Here is a 15413-nt window from a genome sequence, read left to right as displayed (position 1 = left end):
ATGAAAGAGGTTTTGGTGAGATTTTAGGCCCCTCTGTCTCTTTAAAGGCCGCACCTGCGCAGCTGCCTGCTGCTGATGCTGCAGTGCCCGGGTTATTTTCGGTAAAACTGCCGGGGTTACTCGCGTTCAAGCGGGCCCTACATGCCTTACATCACCCCTGAGAGGAAATCAAGACCATTTTTAGCCAATCGCACCTGCCTCTTAATCAGACCAAATTAAAACGAGCTCTCGCCTCGCCGCATGAGCATTAATTCAGCACAGCACCCCATCACTCTCTCTCTTCATCTCTCTCTCTCTCTCTCTCTGTGAGTGATTTGTCTCAATATTGTTGGCTAATGTTATCAACCTGCAAAGTATTCTGAGATACTGTTACACATGAAAAGCTGGATCCATCACACAGATTACAAAGCTTACAATCAGCTGCACTTTGTAACCAGCCACATATTTATCTATATTTTAGCCTTAATGTGAAGGAGACACGTCAGTATCCAAAATGAAGATGCTTTGTCTTCCTTTAAATGTGTTGCACAGCCATTTTCAGCCTTCATTAACTAGACTGCTATAGTGACAGGGAGGTGCTACCTCAATCTATTATTCTACTTCAAGGCCTAATCCTGGTTGCATAATGTGATATTTGCCTTGAAGAAGATGAGGTGACCTTTCTCTCATTCTTTGTACAAAATAACTTTGCATACATAAATTATCTAACAATGCTCGTTCATGCCTTTTGAGAGGCCCCAGGACGGATCATTAATCAGCTAAATGACCATTAAGTCATTTTCAGAGATAACACTGTCTCTCTATTCATCCAACACTGACTCACGTGTGTGAAATCAGAGCAATCACTTGAGTTAGTTTTAGTTTCAGTGTGTGGCTGAATATTAAAACTGAACGAAGGCTGCAGGAGAACAGGTGTTCTAGGACTAGATGTTCTGAGCTGCTGTGTACAGGATGGCACTAAGAGCAGCCTCTGTCCTCTCTGTGGGCTTCATTCTGTTTGACAAGAGAAAAACAGGTGAATATTTAACAAAATATAACCCTAAAAGACTCACTTTAATGTGTATGCATCATGCAAATGTTCACTATAGCTGAATATAACATGATGTACAGTCTTCTTATCAGACTGTCTGTGGAGAGCGACCCGTCTGACATGACTCCTAAGTCCTGTTCCAGCTCTGATGGAGGGAGGAGTGCTGCTGGGCGCTCTGAGGAAGCTGCAGGAAACACAGCAGGACTTCAAGTAAGACCACCCATGACATCCCCTTTAATACCCCCTGCACACGACACTTTGCTCCTCTAGGTGCATCAGCTGTCGATCCCATAAGCATATTAATAAGGGCAGGCGATTTCTGTTGCAGGCTCGTGTCCTGACTGTGTTCCTCCAGTTTCACAGTGAAGAAGGACCCTGACTTTGGCCTGTTGCTGCCGAGTGTGAATGGACTATCTGGAAATGAGCGCGAGCAGATGTACTGGGAGATCCTGACAGAGAGCTCCGGAGAGTACAGCAGGCTGGATGTGGGTGAGTTTCCTCCCCGGAGTTGCAGCAGCAGATCTGAGGAAGACTTAATGAGCTGTAATGAAGCAGGAGAATTGGCTGTTCTTTCACTTACTGCCAGATGTCCCTGTGTGAGATTATTCTTAATTTTTATTGTTGCGATGACTCACTGTGTGTCATAATTATATTGAGTGTGATTCTTGCTGCTCATGAGCAGGCGGTGCGATAGTTGTAGTCAGTCAGTTTGGTTATTTTAGAGTCATTCTTTGGTTTTTGGAATACAGAGGGTGTTTTCTTCTAATTGCTCTGTATGCGTAAGATAGTGTGCAGCGTGTTCCCCTCAGAATCTGAGTCAGAAATTATGATCTGCACTCTGTGCTTGTCTCTTTTCACAGGTATTGACTGCTACAGACCTAAAGCAAGTGAACACATCATCCTCAGGTTCAGCAACCGGCCCTATCAGTGATCAGGGAGCTGAAGTGTTTTTGTTTAGAAACAGTGACTTTCACTTTTTCATAGATGGTTGTCTCTGGATTATTAAGTTCCAGTAGTATATTCCAGTAGTCCTGGTCCTATCAAAATAAACAAAATGTGCACATAGTGTATTTTTTTATTTAATTATTATTAGTAGTGGTATATTTATTGTTTATTATTTGTAAGAGTTGTTTGACTCTTGAGCTGCTGTAACAACTAAATTTCCCCTAATGGAGGATCAATAAAGGCTGTCTTATCTTATTTATCTTGTCTTATATCAAGTGTAAATCAGTGCTAAATGTTTTGACGTGTGACAATAAACAGCGCCATCTAGTGGCTCAAAGGAGCAACGCCATTTATCGAACCAAAGCTCAGAGAGTTTTATGGCTAAAACTCCATCAAACTTATGAGCAAATAATCACATATTGTAACAGTTTTATCAAATATACCGTATGTAACTTTTACACCCCCTTGTGTCATCTTTAAGTTGTTTATAATATAAAAATAGATGAGGTTTCAAAAATGCATATAACAAATGTAAATCTAGTTGTGAAAACGACACAAACAATATAAGAAGAAATGTCACATGGCAGGAAGTGTCCATTAAAAGAGTTTGTGTGCAGAAAGTTTGAATACAACTGGCATCATTTTTAAGCTTAAATACAAAGACTTCTTTTTTAGGAAAGCACTGCAGAAGGAGGCTTTGGGATTACACGTTGTGCTCTGTAAATGTCCTCAGACTGCTGTGAGTTTAGCATATAAATGAACTGCATGTTTGCAGAGGAGATCAGTGTGTGGATGTTTTGACTTCAGATGGGCCAGAAGTAGTTTTTCCTTTTATTCCTTTCAAATGTTCCAGACATCGTTTTACATTCAAACAATCCATCTATAAAAAAAATAAATCTTTAAATAGATCTTTTTCACTATTTTTCATAAAAAGTGAAATATTATTGAGTACATACAGAGCATACATAGTACTCTAACTATAAAAACAATTAGCTGATAAAGTCGTCAACACTCCTCGAATTAACTTTGACTCAAACCCCAAAGCTCCTCCTTTCTAACAAGATTAAGGTTTCATCTCCATCCAGGACAGATGGACTGAGAGGAGGAGCGAGGAGGAGGAGACGCTAATCTCTGTGCTTTCACTTCCCTCTATCCTCGTCTTTATTCCTTTCTCTTAGAGGCAAACATGTCCACAGACACACGTGTAGAGGAAATCTGTGTCGTGAAAACCCCAAATTTATTCAACTAATTAGAAAATGCTTCCAAATACTGTCCTGTAAACAATCATAGAGCAGTCTTTGGCACCACCTGGCACACCTACAACTTTGCATTTTAAGCTTATTGACCCAAGACTCACGCCGTATCTCACACAGTTTTTAGCTGAATAAGCTTTTTCTGACCCTTTTGTGACCTTACAGCACACAAATGGACTAAAATCAGCATTTCGCCTTTACTTATCATCCACCACACACAGATTTGAACCTGAGGCACTGCAATCTTCCTGTCATTGTGTTAAAATCCTACATACAGAAACCAAAGAGTCATTATTGGCTTCAGTGTGATTAAATAAATTACTTTAAACATCCAGATTTTGGTCCACTCATTCGTCCACCCAGTTGGTTGTTGTAGCGAAACATACTGTGGCTCTGCGATGTACAAGCTGTCTGTGTATTTCCTCTTCCTCTGCTGAACAGTCAACATGGTGTTTCCTCCACGATTTAACCCGCAGCTGCTAAAAATAAAAGGACAAACCCGTTCTTTTCACATTGCTCTTACTAGTTCAACAAGTCCATCATTCATTTTTAACAGTTCAGTGGGGGAGCTACTCACCACATGATAAAGCGCAGTCACAAATGCAGGGGACGCACTGTGCAAAGAAGCGCTTCCAGCCGGTCTGCTTCTTATCACAGTTGTCTATCCGAGAGCAGCCTCGTTTAGGAGGGCCGAAGTAGCTCTTATAGGAACAGGTGGAGTTGCACGTCCCGCCTAGCTCCCTCTCACTGACTTCAATGCGTCCCTTCGGACACATTCCTAAAATAGAGGCACAAAGTCATATAATGAGTTAAGCTCTTATAAGGTATAATAAAGTCATGGTAGTCAGTGTACTCACGCAGGCAGGTAGGTTTGGGGGTCCAGAGGCCGTTAGACTGGCATGTTCTAGTTGAGTTTCCCAACAGCATGAAGCCAGGGCGGCAGGAGTACCTCACCACAGAGCCCACCCACCAGTCGTTACCGTACACTGCTCCGTTATAGTCCACATCTGGGCTCCCACAGTTCACTGCCACACAAGGGAAAGGAAAGGAAAAGGCAGAGCATGACACAAAGCTTCATAACACTTCCGGTGTTTAAGGACATCAATCTATTCAATCTAACACAAACAGACTGACTGTTATTGTTGTGGTGGGCTCACCTCTGCACAGAGACTTGTACCCGAGCCAGCAGCAGCTCGAGTCTCCACAGGGGTCTCTTCTCAGCTCCTGGTGCCGCCCCTTACAGCCTCCCACACACAGGGGGGCTATCCCGGACCAGTAGATGTCATCTATGAAATCTGGTTGGGGCATCCAGTCCGTCTCACCTTTAACACATTTTCTTACATCAGAAATGGACAAATCACAAACATCCAGGTACTTAATAAAAGAGCTCAACTTAAAAACACTTTCAGGCTTTGAGTTCATGATGAAGAAAGATGTTGTTGCTTGTACATAGAGTACATAGGTCTTACCACTACCTTCCAGGTCTTCGATCCATCCAGGTGACTGAGAAACGGCTCTTTGGTGGGACCCAAACAGCAGCAGCAGCAGAAAAAACCTCATGGTGTAAATCTTCTGATGCTCAACCTGCAGAAGGATCTGTGAGTCTATCTATTCCCATCCGACAGTATTTTACACATCGTCATCTCTGCAAAGTCAACAGACATGAAGCCATTGGAAGCTGCCCCACTGACTGCCGAATCAAGAAGCAAAGGGCAGGAAGTAACACTCAGACTAAGCTGCGTGTGCTGCCTAATCTTCTTCACACAGCTAATGCCACTACAGTACGCTCTGTGTGTCAGGCTGGGGTGGGAAAGCCTGCTTTGGCAGAAGGTCTGCCATGATTTAAGTCACTAGATCACTGGAGTCTTTTAGAGGATCAAAGCAACAAGGCATTAAGATAAAAAGTAATACTCCAGACCAAAAGTTCCCAGACGCCTAATATCTGTTTGCCTCCCAAAAGCTTCAATACATTTAAATGTTAAAACATGTCTTTTGTAGTAGTATTTAATAACATTCAGCAGAGGGCGCTATTACGGACAGTCAACACTATCAATGACCTTTAAATTAATGATGCTTATTCCTCTCTTATGGCTAATTTTTTTGTTTAACAGTTAACATTAAAACCATCTGAATAAGACACCAAAACTGACTTTGGATTTTTGTAAAGATTTTGTGTCACAAGTTTATTCAAGTTGTAGATAAAACTTCAAAATGTACACACTTTATGAGGTAGGCCCTCCTTGCTGGTTTCCACACATTATGGTGCATATAAAGCAAACATGCCATTTCTGTTACTGATTGAAATGTCCTTCAAAGGCTGTGCCAGATTTCTCTCTTAACATGGGACAGCTTCCCCATCACAGAGAGGCTCACTACCCAGAAGGCAGTGCAGCATTAGTATCCAAACATCTGACGACGTTACAGTATGAGATACAATGAATGAATGAAAATAATGTAAATATACTGGCAAACAGGTTGTTCACAAGCAACTTTAGTTAACAGAACACATTTAATAACATACCTAATATAGGCTCAGAGTCAGTATGGGTCATCGTGGATCACATAGTCCTTCATTTGGATGTTTTGATTGATTATTAAGTTTCTATTTAAATCCCAATCTCTGTCCTGGTCCCAAAAGTTCCACATTATTTGCCGTCTATTTGTAAAAGACCACAGCTTCTTACAGAACGTCCCGTCATGTACAGGAGGAGTGTGTAGGATTGTTGTGACAGTCAAACCACCTGCATTCCTTCATGCTGAGCAGAATCCTGCATGACAGTGTCCTCCCCTACAGTGATAACGTACAACATCCCCTCCTCAGCGCTGACGGACGGCTCGTCAGTCCTCTGCTCCTCCAGCAGCACTCCTCTCAGTTCTTCCTGCAGCACTGAAGGAGTCGCCCCCAGGGCTTCCTCCCCCATCTCCTGACCCTCAGCCTCTCCGCCGTCCTCATCGTCCTCTCCTTGCCTGTTTTGTCTTTCCCTCATCAGCTGCTCGGTCAGTTCAACGCTCTCATAGCGAATCAGCTGCAGCCGCAGGAAGCCGTCCTCGTGTTTCTTGTACCTGACAGTGATGAAGAGGCCATCAGGACTGCAATTCCACCTAAATTCACATTACTGAACTAATTGATTTCTTACCTGAACCTGGGGTGTCCAGAGGACCATTTGAATTGGTGCTTTCTGTGCAGATGAACAGTGAGGTTGTTGCCCCTGGTGAAGCACTGATCACACACATGGCACTTGTACCGAGCTACGAAATTCCCCTGATTACAGAGAGGAATCATATGAGAATTAAAAACAAGATTCAAACTCCTGATCTGTATGAAGACAGTACTTTACCAGATCCCCGCTCACCTCATGCAATCTTTTGTGGTGAATCTTCATAGTGATGAGTGTACGAGACGTGAAGCCACAGGCGGGAACGTCACAGTGGAAGGCCGGCTCGCTGCTGTGGGTATCCAGGTGTTTGCGCAGGTCGATCAGATTCTTACAGCTGCAAAAATAAAATCAAGTGTGGGAGTATTAGGAAAGCAATCGTGTGAGTGTGTCTTTAACAGCTTAATCTTGGTGTTGCAGTGCTGCAGCTTAGGAGGATGTGACACCTGTATTCGCAGTATTCGCAGCTGTACGGCTTCTCGTTACTGTGGCGGAACTTGATGTGGTTGCGCAGCGAAGAGGGTGATGGACACGTCATGTCACACAGCGGGCATTTGTAGTGGCTCACTGTTACAACAACACAAAGATAAAGCAGTAATCAACATACTAGAACAACAGAAGCACCTATCACAGAGACTTCTTTACAGGTTAGATGCAGGCATCTGGTCAGTTGAGGCTTACTAACATCTACCAATGGACGCAATATTTACTGGGATGGAATATCATATGCTTTATGATACCAGTCTATAAGTTCTTGTTTAAACTGAAAAGACCTGGCAGGTGAAGATAAATCTAAACATCTAAGACATGCATTGGATGCAACAACAGGTTACACTGAAGGAGAGACTGACCGTGAACTCTCATGTGGTCTCTCAGCAGTCTTTCTGTTGCGAAACGTTTGGAGCAGTGAGAGCACTGAAACCTCTGACCTACATCCAACAAAACAAGAATTACAAAATGATAACATTTGAACCTAAAAAGGTTACACAGACTTAGTTTCACTTCCTGTCATACTTCGGAAAGGGTTTTTTTACCTTCCATGGCACTCTGTCGTATAATGTGGTCAAAGAGCTTGGTGTTGTTGGCGTACATCCCCCCACAGCCCGGACATGCCACTATCTTCTCCTGCGTGTGGCTGCGCAGGTGCTCCCGCAGCTTAGGACGCCCTTTAGCAGTGGCTTCACAATCTGTAGGGTGACAGGCTCAGAAATTAGACTCAACAGTCCTTCTTTCTTACTACTGAGGGCTTGAGATAAAAGTTAAATTACTTAACTTTCCATCCGCAGCGTAGTTGGATATCACAGTCTCCTACAGGTATATCTATGCACAGGCTATGCATCTCCACGTGGCGGTAGAACCACTCTGGGTTTTCATATGGTGCTTGCTATAACAAATATGCACAGAAAAGAAAACCTGCATTTGAGTAGCTATTTTAACACCCTTCACTTTTCCAATCTTGCCTACCTCCATCGGCTTACCTCACATTCCTCCCAAAGGCAGATAAAATTGTCGGGGATTTCAGGGATGATGTTGCGGTTTTGGAAGCCGATGGAGCAGCTGCCGATCTCTGGCTGGGCATCGAGCACATGCTGACCCAACTGCTTCAGCTTAGTGTGGTAGCAGTGAAAGAACAGATGTCTTCGTAGCTCCTCAGGACCCTCCAAAGAACAGAAACCACAGTCTCTCCAAAGACAGTTTCTCTCCCCTTGGCACAAAAAGAAAAGAGTATGCAATTAGTATAGATTAACGTTTTTAGGGGCGAGGCAATGCATCTAGTGCAAGTCTTCACATCTATGTTTGATTTGTAAATCCCTTGTAATCAATGTCTGGGTGAGGTCTACAACCTACAGACACCAGCACACACAAGCCTTGGCTGTTGACATCTTCACTTCTTACTTTGTTTTTCATCAAGTGAAAAAGGAGCTCTCTTGAACTGGTCACACATGTGACTTTGCTAGTGTAGAAAATTACATTGATTTGCCTTAAAAAAAACTGTTCCCTCTCAGCTTAAGTTTCATTTCAATACAGTGTGTTACAGCAACTAATAGAGCCAACTTAATGAAAAATGTCAGTGTCCCACTGCTCTTGATCTGCATCAGTATCTAAATGTGCTTTATTTCGACACGAGGTTAGCTAAAGGTAGCTACGTTGAATTTAAATATTATAATCTCCTCACCTTCAGCGTCCTCTTCCTCCTCCTCAGTGTTCAAAGCAGAAAGATGACCCTCCGCATGCTTGCAGAAGTTATCCATCCGAGTGAACGACTCCTGACATGAACTCCATTCACACACCAGTTTAAGTGTTTTCTTCTGAACCCGTTTGTTAGCAGGCATCCCTGTGAGTCAGAAGTGGGCTAAATGTGACAGACTGACACAGACAGACTGAAACTACAAACGTCCTCCAGGTTTGACCATCACCTGGCTTGTAACAGTGCTAGCTAAATCCTGCTGGTTGATAACCGTAAACAGTGTCTTTAAAACACTCACCAGTTGTAATTCCGCTGTACAAACATCATTTTTGAACACTCTGACAATTAAAATAATATAAAAAGAATCACATCCTTACTTGAATTGGGGCTTTAATGCAATAAATAGCAGCTAAGAAGCACTGCCACAATGTAAACAGTTGAGTTATCGAGGCCAGTCAAGAGAAACGTAGGTTGTGTGCAGCGCAAATGTCTCCCCAGAAACAAAGTACTATTTAACTTAGTTCCGGATGTAATATGTTAAACGAAATAAAAAATCTTATTATGAACAGTATTGCTTGAGGTTTGCCCTAAAGCAATATTTACTTTTGTGCAATTTTGAAGCACTGTACTTGTACTTTACTTAGTTTTTTTAATATGTGCCTCATTATACTTCTACCCCTCAACATTTTAGTAATGCTTAGAATAAAATATACACCACAATGTCCCATTCCAGTTAATAAATACAATTTACATGATCTGTTGATGCAGTGTTAGTGATTAAAACTCATGACTGCATATAAAGTAGTAGAGCCCAGTTAATGAGAAAATGGTTGAGGCTGATACTGATATCTGCAAATGTACAAAGTCAGCCAAAAAGCTATTATTTAGTTTTTCACATATTACATGGTTTACCCAACAATTTATTTAGTCATTAGTGGTGCACCATGTTACATACAAAACCAATAGATCTGTGATAACCTAAAACCATGTGATATTGTTTCTAGTTGCTGATAATATTTGTGTACTTTTAAGATTGTCAGTGCAGATCTTTCACTTGTAGTCAAGTAGTCGTGTTGAATTGCTGCTTCTTAATAAGCAACTTTATACATCTTCAACCACCACAGCAAATAATGACAGCACAATAATTATATTACAATTTCTCCGCTTTTATTTCTCAATTTGAGTCTCTCATGTCAACAGTAAAGTTTCTTGCTTGTCCTTATATTCCTTAACAAAGTAGTCCAGTGCCAGTTGACTTCACATTGATTCCTGCTGAAGCCTTAAGGAGGAAAAATGCACCTCAGTCATAAAAATACAGTTATGTATCCAATAATACCAAGAATGGTATCAACAATCAATTTTCTCTATTGTGGCCAGGACAAACTTCACCTTCCATAGACGTTAAGTAACTTTAAAAACCATCAAGACTCTATAATCTCACTTCATCCCTGCTAATATGCCATCTATTTACCTGTCCCCCCCATAAATCCCTCTTCTTCAGACTGATTACAACCTCCTTATCTTTTTCACTACTCTTCTTCACAATCACCATTATGTGTGCGTTTGTTCAGTCGTAAAAACAAAACAAATAAAAACAAAGAACAAAGATGAAACCAACTTTCCCACCCATAATGCATGGATTGATAGTTTGAGTGGGTACATTTTCCATAAGCCATTTTAGTTCAACAACAGATTTAAGCCATGAACCACTAAGTGAATATTTGTATATTTGTAGAGCACTTGTCTTGTCCACATAAATCTGTTATCAAACGGTAACAATTTAGTAGCAGTCAGCTTTAAACATTAGCTGCCCTGAAGAGCAAAAGTCATCCCCACTCATCGTCCTTTCCTTTAAAAAAGTATGAAAATATACTTTCAGGGGACACAAACAAGATAATTAAGACCCGGTCACATTTTCCTGTTTGATCTGTAGTAACTAATACTAGGAGATAGGAAAAAAACTGCAGCTGTTTATGTGTAATCCTTCGTGGTTCATGCTTATAGGTGAAAATGTTCGACAAAGTGAAATATGGCTTTAAACCTCGCTCTGGGTCTTTACTGCAGGTCGAGTCTGAGGCAGAAAAGTAACAGTGAGGTAAGGAAATCTATTAAAAGGCAGATGAAACATGAGCCTGTGAAGTAGCTTCATAACAAAAATCATATTCTCTCAGTCAGGATTCTCTGCTCTTTCCTGGAGAGAAGTCTAGACGTCGTAGAAGAGACGCACCAGGTGATAACGGATCCCAAATGCCACAACGCTGCCCATCACCTGAGGGAGAGGCAGTAGAGAGCATCCAGTGAAACATTCAAACACTTATTAACAATATTCCACTTTATTAGGATACAGCAGCAGGTGCTTTGTAATACCTGAATGATGAGCATGATGACTGTGAGGTTCCTCTCATGAGTGGGACCGAGTACTTTCAGGACCAGATTTATTAAAGTCATGTTGTTGCATTCAATAAATTCATCATCTCCCTCCTGGCCTCTTCGCACCTCTAGCAGCTTTAATAACTCCGCCACCTGTTGAGGAATCAAAGCGTTATTATTTTCAAACAATAAGCACAGCTGGAGACCTGTTTCTAGTCTGCCTCACGTGTGTGTGTTTACCCACCTAGACCAATCCTCACTCCATGTGCCTTTTTACTAGGCAGCCTGGTACAAGACCTGTGAATGCAGCCCTTGTCTCCAATTTTTTGAGCAATTCAATTCGTACTATAATGACGTTAAACATAATGGCAAAACGGTCCCATTATCTGGATAATTAATAGAGGAATTTAGATTTAATCAGGTAAAGGACTGGTCTGTGATACTAACTGCAAGCGTACAGTAAAATTGACTGTAGGTGTGACGTACAAGAGGAAGCAGATTTTACATCAATGCCAGTTAAATAGAGCAGAAATAATAAGGCGATTTAATAAGTCAACATAGTATTATTCAATTAGATATTTAATTGGGATTATTTATTTTTCGCTAATCACCTACTTGTTTTAGTTTATTAACAAGTGAAGTTGCCAAACATTCTCTATTACCAATACAAGCTTCTCAAATGTGAGAATTTGCTGCTTTTCTCTGTTTTATGTCAATTATTATTAAATATTTTTTTTATTTAAAGCTTATTTTTGGGCTTTTTGCCTTTATTTGCTAGGACATCTGAAGAGAGACAGGAAATGTGGGGAGTAGAGAGTGGGGGATGACAGGCACCAAATGATCTGCAGACTGCGAGTCGACCTGCGATCAGTGCGCAGAGGAAAGTAGCCTCTATATATGGGGCGCCTGCTCTACCAACTGAGCTAAACCAGCACCCCAGTATCTTAGCAATTTGGACACTTGGTCAGACATAATGAGAAATTTGAAGAGTACTACCTTAGTGTCTTGGAAAATGTGACAGGCATTATTCAGATGTTTTTATACAGAAAATGGTGAAACATTCATCAAGAGCTTTACCTTCAGAATGAGGTGTGCTAATTTAGAGAGGTCCTTTCTTTTGAATTTAGAGTAGCTCATCCACAGTTTGCCTGTGTCTGGATTCAGCCTTTCATCAGCAGTGACATTGGGAGAAAGACAAAAGGAAGAAAGGCAGCCGTTTTGAGTACCTAATTAGCGTAAATGATGAACGAAAAGATATCACAAGTCTAATCTCCACAACTCCACAGCATCTTACCTGGGGAGCCGGTGTCTTGGACAGGGGACGATATGAAAAAGCTGAGGCAACGAGTAGATGAAGTTAATAACTTGAGGAATGAAGAACAGCAGCATTGTTTTGCTGAAGTGTCCCAGGATGCCGACTACAGCAAATGTCATCCCGGCAAAGTAGCAGAAAGTGTCTCCCACAAACACAGATGAAGGATACCTGTGATAAAACAGATTGCAGGTGTACAATGACCATATTATAAATCCCTCTTTATTTTTAAATGCAGGGAACATTCCCCATAAAACTACAGCAGGTAAATGATTTAAATTACCAGTTGTGGTAGAAAAGTGCTAATGTTGTGAAGAAGAACGGTATCATGAAGTAGAGGGAGAAAACATGGTCATCACGGTAATCTCCTGAAAAATAAGATAACAGATGTGTAACACAAATGTCACTACTTTTTTCAAGGTTTTAAATAAAAATGAAAACATCAATTTTGGATAACAAACTCGTGAATTTCAGTATAGTAATTCTGATGAAAATTAAATCAAACACACACCACTGAGCTCCAGCAGATTGAAGACAATGATGGAGCCGGAGATGAACAGGGCTTGACCTGACTCGATGCCATTGATGCCTGCTAGGATGTTGATGGCATTTGTGCAGAATACTGCGAGCATTCCCATGTACACGTAATAAAGAATACCTGCAGAAGATCAGAACATACATTTATTACAGAATGATTCAACATGAATGCAACGACACAGTTATTACCTATGTCACATAATGTTTATGTATGTCTATGAGCATAAGTAACTATGACTGATTAATGTTTTCACTGATATTTATATTTCAACTGCACTAATTTTGAGTGGCTTCCAGTTTAAAAATAGTAGACATTAAGGGAAGGACATTAAATCCCATCTTCTCTGGGAATATCCTGTGACCTTGCAGGACAAGCTGGAGGAAGCCATTGGGGTAGAAGGAGCCTGTTGCTACCCAGACATCAACTCACCCAGATCCAAGTGAAGCCCAAGCAGGGCTCTGAAAGGTTTGGGAACCACGATGACCGTGTTGCCGAAGTTGGTAAAATAGACCATAAGCAGCGGCAGGGAGGCCATGGTGGGAAGCAGGAGCTTGTGTCTCCATTGCAGGTTCAGGACATCATCAGCAAAGCCCAGGAAGATCATGCAACATATGGCCAGAAGTGCTCCGATCAGCTGCACAAACTGATCAAAATCAAAACAATAACACAAATTACAGGGCTGGGCTTCAGATTTGAGAGAACCAAACAATGTTTATGTGAAAGGACCCACCTCATTATGTGGGAAGCCTGTGCACTGATCTCCTACAAAGCAGCTGAGGAAAGGCACTGGGATGAAGCAGAAGAGGATGATGAGGAAGACTGTACCACTGATGACTCCCTGGGACTCTGGACTGCAAAGAGGGATGAACAGAAAGAGAAACAAAGCGAGAATTAGGACAGGAAACTAGCACATTTGACTTCCAAACTAGACATATTTTAAATTTTACCTAAATATTACAAAACAGACATTGAATGAATACGGATAGATGATAAAATGACTCACACTTCCTTTTTTGCTGTTTTGTTTAGGTCCATTCCGTACAGTCTGGCTGAGATGAAGTGGTCTTTGAAAGCAGGAATGAGTTTCAATGTGGCCATGCAGCCGAGTGCAGACATGAGGCTGTTGATCACCAGCGGTAGGACGGGTACAGGTGACATGTTTGCAGGCATTTTGGTGGATAGGTTTCAGACAAATCACGTTCTAGCTAATCTGACGTTGCCCCTTAAGGCGATCGATGAACAAGCTCTGGCTGTCTTTACGTAGGTAAAACACATGTCATATGTTATTTTAGAGCAACATACACCCTTGTGTTTCCAGTGTTAAAGAAAAATACGTCCATAAGTCACTAAGGTACTCCATACAGCGTTTCATTACTGCATTATTGATGCCATTATCCGTTCACTGCCTGGCTAAACTACACGTCTGTTGTCAGTTGAACCGTTAAGCCCTGACTGTTATTACGAGGCGGCAGTTCCGGTGAGACTCTTCAAAATAAAACAATATTACAACGTTTGCTATTATTAACTGTAAACAATGACCGCATTAAAGGTTCATGTATGTTGAATGTACATTATTTGTTGCCCTTTACAAAATATCACAGTATTTGCTCTGTTTTTAAGACAATTCTAGCTGTGCTTCGTTGTTGCTCAGTTGATACATTTGTAGATAACCATTCAGCTTCCTGTCACTAGTGTTGACACGGAAGTGGTTTCTTCTTCTTTGGTTGACATGTCATTGGTGTAATGAACTTCTGCCATCTGTTGACAAGTGTATTTTCTTTCTTTCTTTCTTTCTTTCTTTCTTTCTTTCTTTCTCATGTAGCTCACATTTTTACCAGCCTTTTGGTAGGGTGAGATTAAAAAAGGAAATACATGATGCAAATTAATAAACTACAAGGAAAATCAGTAGAAAGGGGGATTTTACAAATGGTATAGTAGTCAGGTAATAATTTTGTGGTGAAGAAGTATAAATGAGCTATTTAAGTATCTTTTTCTCTCTCCATACAATGCACTGTACTGCTGGTAAAGATAGATGGGCTTGGGTTTATTAACTTGCCCCTTAATATTACCATGATATACAGGGCACAATTTTATTTAGCCCAGAGACCCACTGACCGATAAATGTGCCAATACTGATATAATGATATCAATCCTTATACACTAAATACACATTTCAATTATACAGATATGACTGTGGCAGAATATTGCATATAAGAATTGCAAGGAATAATTGTAAGACAGATGGTGTGTAGAATTATTGTAGGATTAAATAAAATAATGTACAGGAGCACAATAAAGAAATAATTGCGCAGAATTATTGAACTGTACTTAGTTTTAGTGTGGCAACAAAATGAAACATAACTTTACTTATTATATAAACTAAACTTCCTCAGTGAAGTAAAACACAAAGGTTTTAGAGCTGGGTTTGGTGGACCCCTCTGAATGACAGGACCATAAGAGTATGATACAGGACCAAGTTTATATTGTATCCAAATAAACAAACAAATTGGCAAGTAAGGAAATTACCACAATAAATGAATAAATAAATAAGTAAATACGTTGTAATGTTGCTGCTTTTATTTTGAATCTTCTGCCCTTCATTTCCGTTTTACTGTTGTGTTC

General features: G+C 40.9%; 2 protein-coding genes across 2 annotated transcripts; both read right to left on the bottom strand.

Annotated features, from left to right (window-relative positions):
* Window positions 1-5408: 5408 nt before the first annotated feature.
* On the bottom strand, window positions 5409-9036 carry hinfp (histone H4 transcription factor). Its single transcript, XM_069673517.1, is given in 10 exon segments — window positions 5409-6291; window positions 6366-6490; window positions 6582-6720; window positions 6830-6950; window positions 7235-7312; window positions 7418-7598; window positions 7657-7767; window positions 7862-8088; window positions 8560-8718; window positions 8949-9036. Coding segments are annotated over 9 exon segments (1470 nt in total). The 5' UTR covers window positions 8717-8718; window positions 8949-9036; the 3' UTR covers window positions 5409-5960.
* Window positions 9037-9736: 700 nt separating this feature from the next.
* On the bottom strand, window positions 9737-14232 carry dpagt1 (dolichyl-phosphate (UDP-N-acetylglucosamine) N-acetylglucosaminephosphotransferase 1 (GlcNAc-1-P transferase)). Its single transcript, XM_069673007.1, has 9 exons — window positions 13795-14232; window positions 13522-13642; window positions 13221-13434; window positions 12765-12911; window positions 12537-12621; window positions 12236-12424; window positions 12019-12106; window positions 10939-11094; window positions 9737-10840 (listed from the first exon to the last, which is right to left on the bottom strand). The coding sequence occupies exons 1-9, from the start codon at window positions 13959-13961 to the stop codon at window positions 10775-10777; spliced, it is 1233 nt and encodes a 410-aa protein (XP_069529108.1). The 5' UTR covers window positions 13962-14232; the 3' UTR covers window positions 9737-10774.
* Between the last annotated feature and the right edge of the window lie 1181 nt (window positions 14233-15413).

This window comes from Semicossyphus pulcher, unplaced genomic scaffold (assembly GCF_022749685.1).
Source record: "Semicossyphus pulcher isolate SPU_LCO1_2020_fin unplaced genomic scaffold, fSemPul1.0.p SCAF_10, whole genome shotgun sequence".
Lineage (NCBI taxonomy): Eukaryota > Metazoa > Chordata > Actinopteri > Labriformes > Labridae > Semicossyphus > Semicossyphus pulcher.
Note: the sequence above shows the minus strand (reverse complement) of the source record. Positions and strands in the feature narration are given on the sequence as shown.

What these genes read in the sequence shown, in the direction of transcription:
- dpagt1 (XM_069673007.1), bottom strand. Translation starts at nt 13,961, where the DNA reads ATGCCTGCAAACATGTCACCTGTACCCGTCCTACCGCTGGTGATCAAC. An exon ending in GCACTTTTCTACCACAACTG is followed by an intron (nt 12,425 to 12,536) that starts GTAATTTAAATC and finishes GTTTTATCACAG; the next exon opens with GTATCCTTCATCTGTGTTTG. An exon ending in TCATCATGCTCATCATTCAG is followed by an intron (nt 10,841 to 10,938) that starts GTATTACAAAGC and finishes CCTCTCCCTCAG; the next exon opens with GTGATGGGCAGCGTTGTGGC.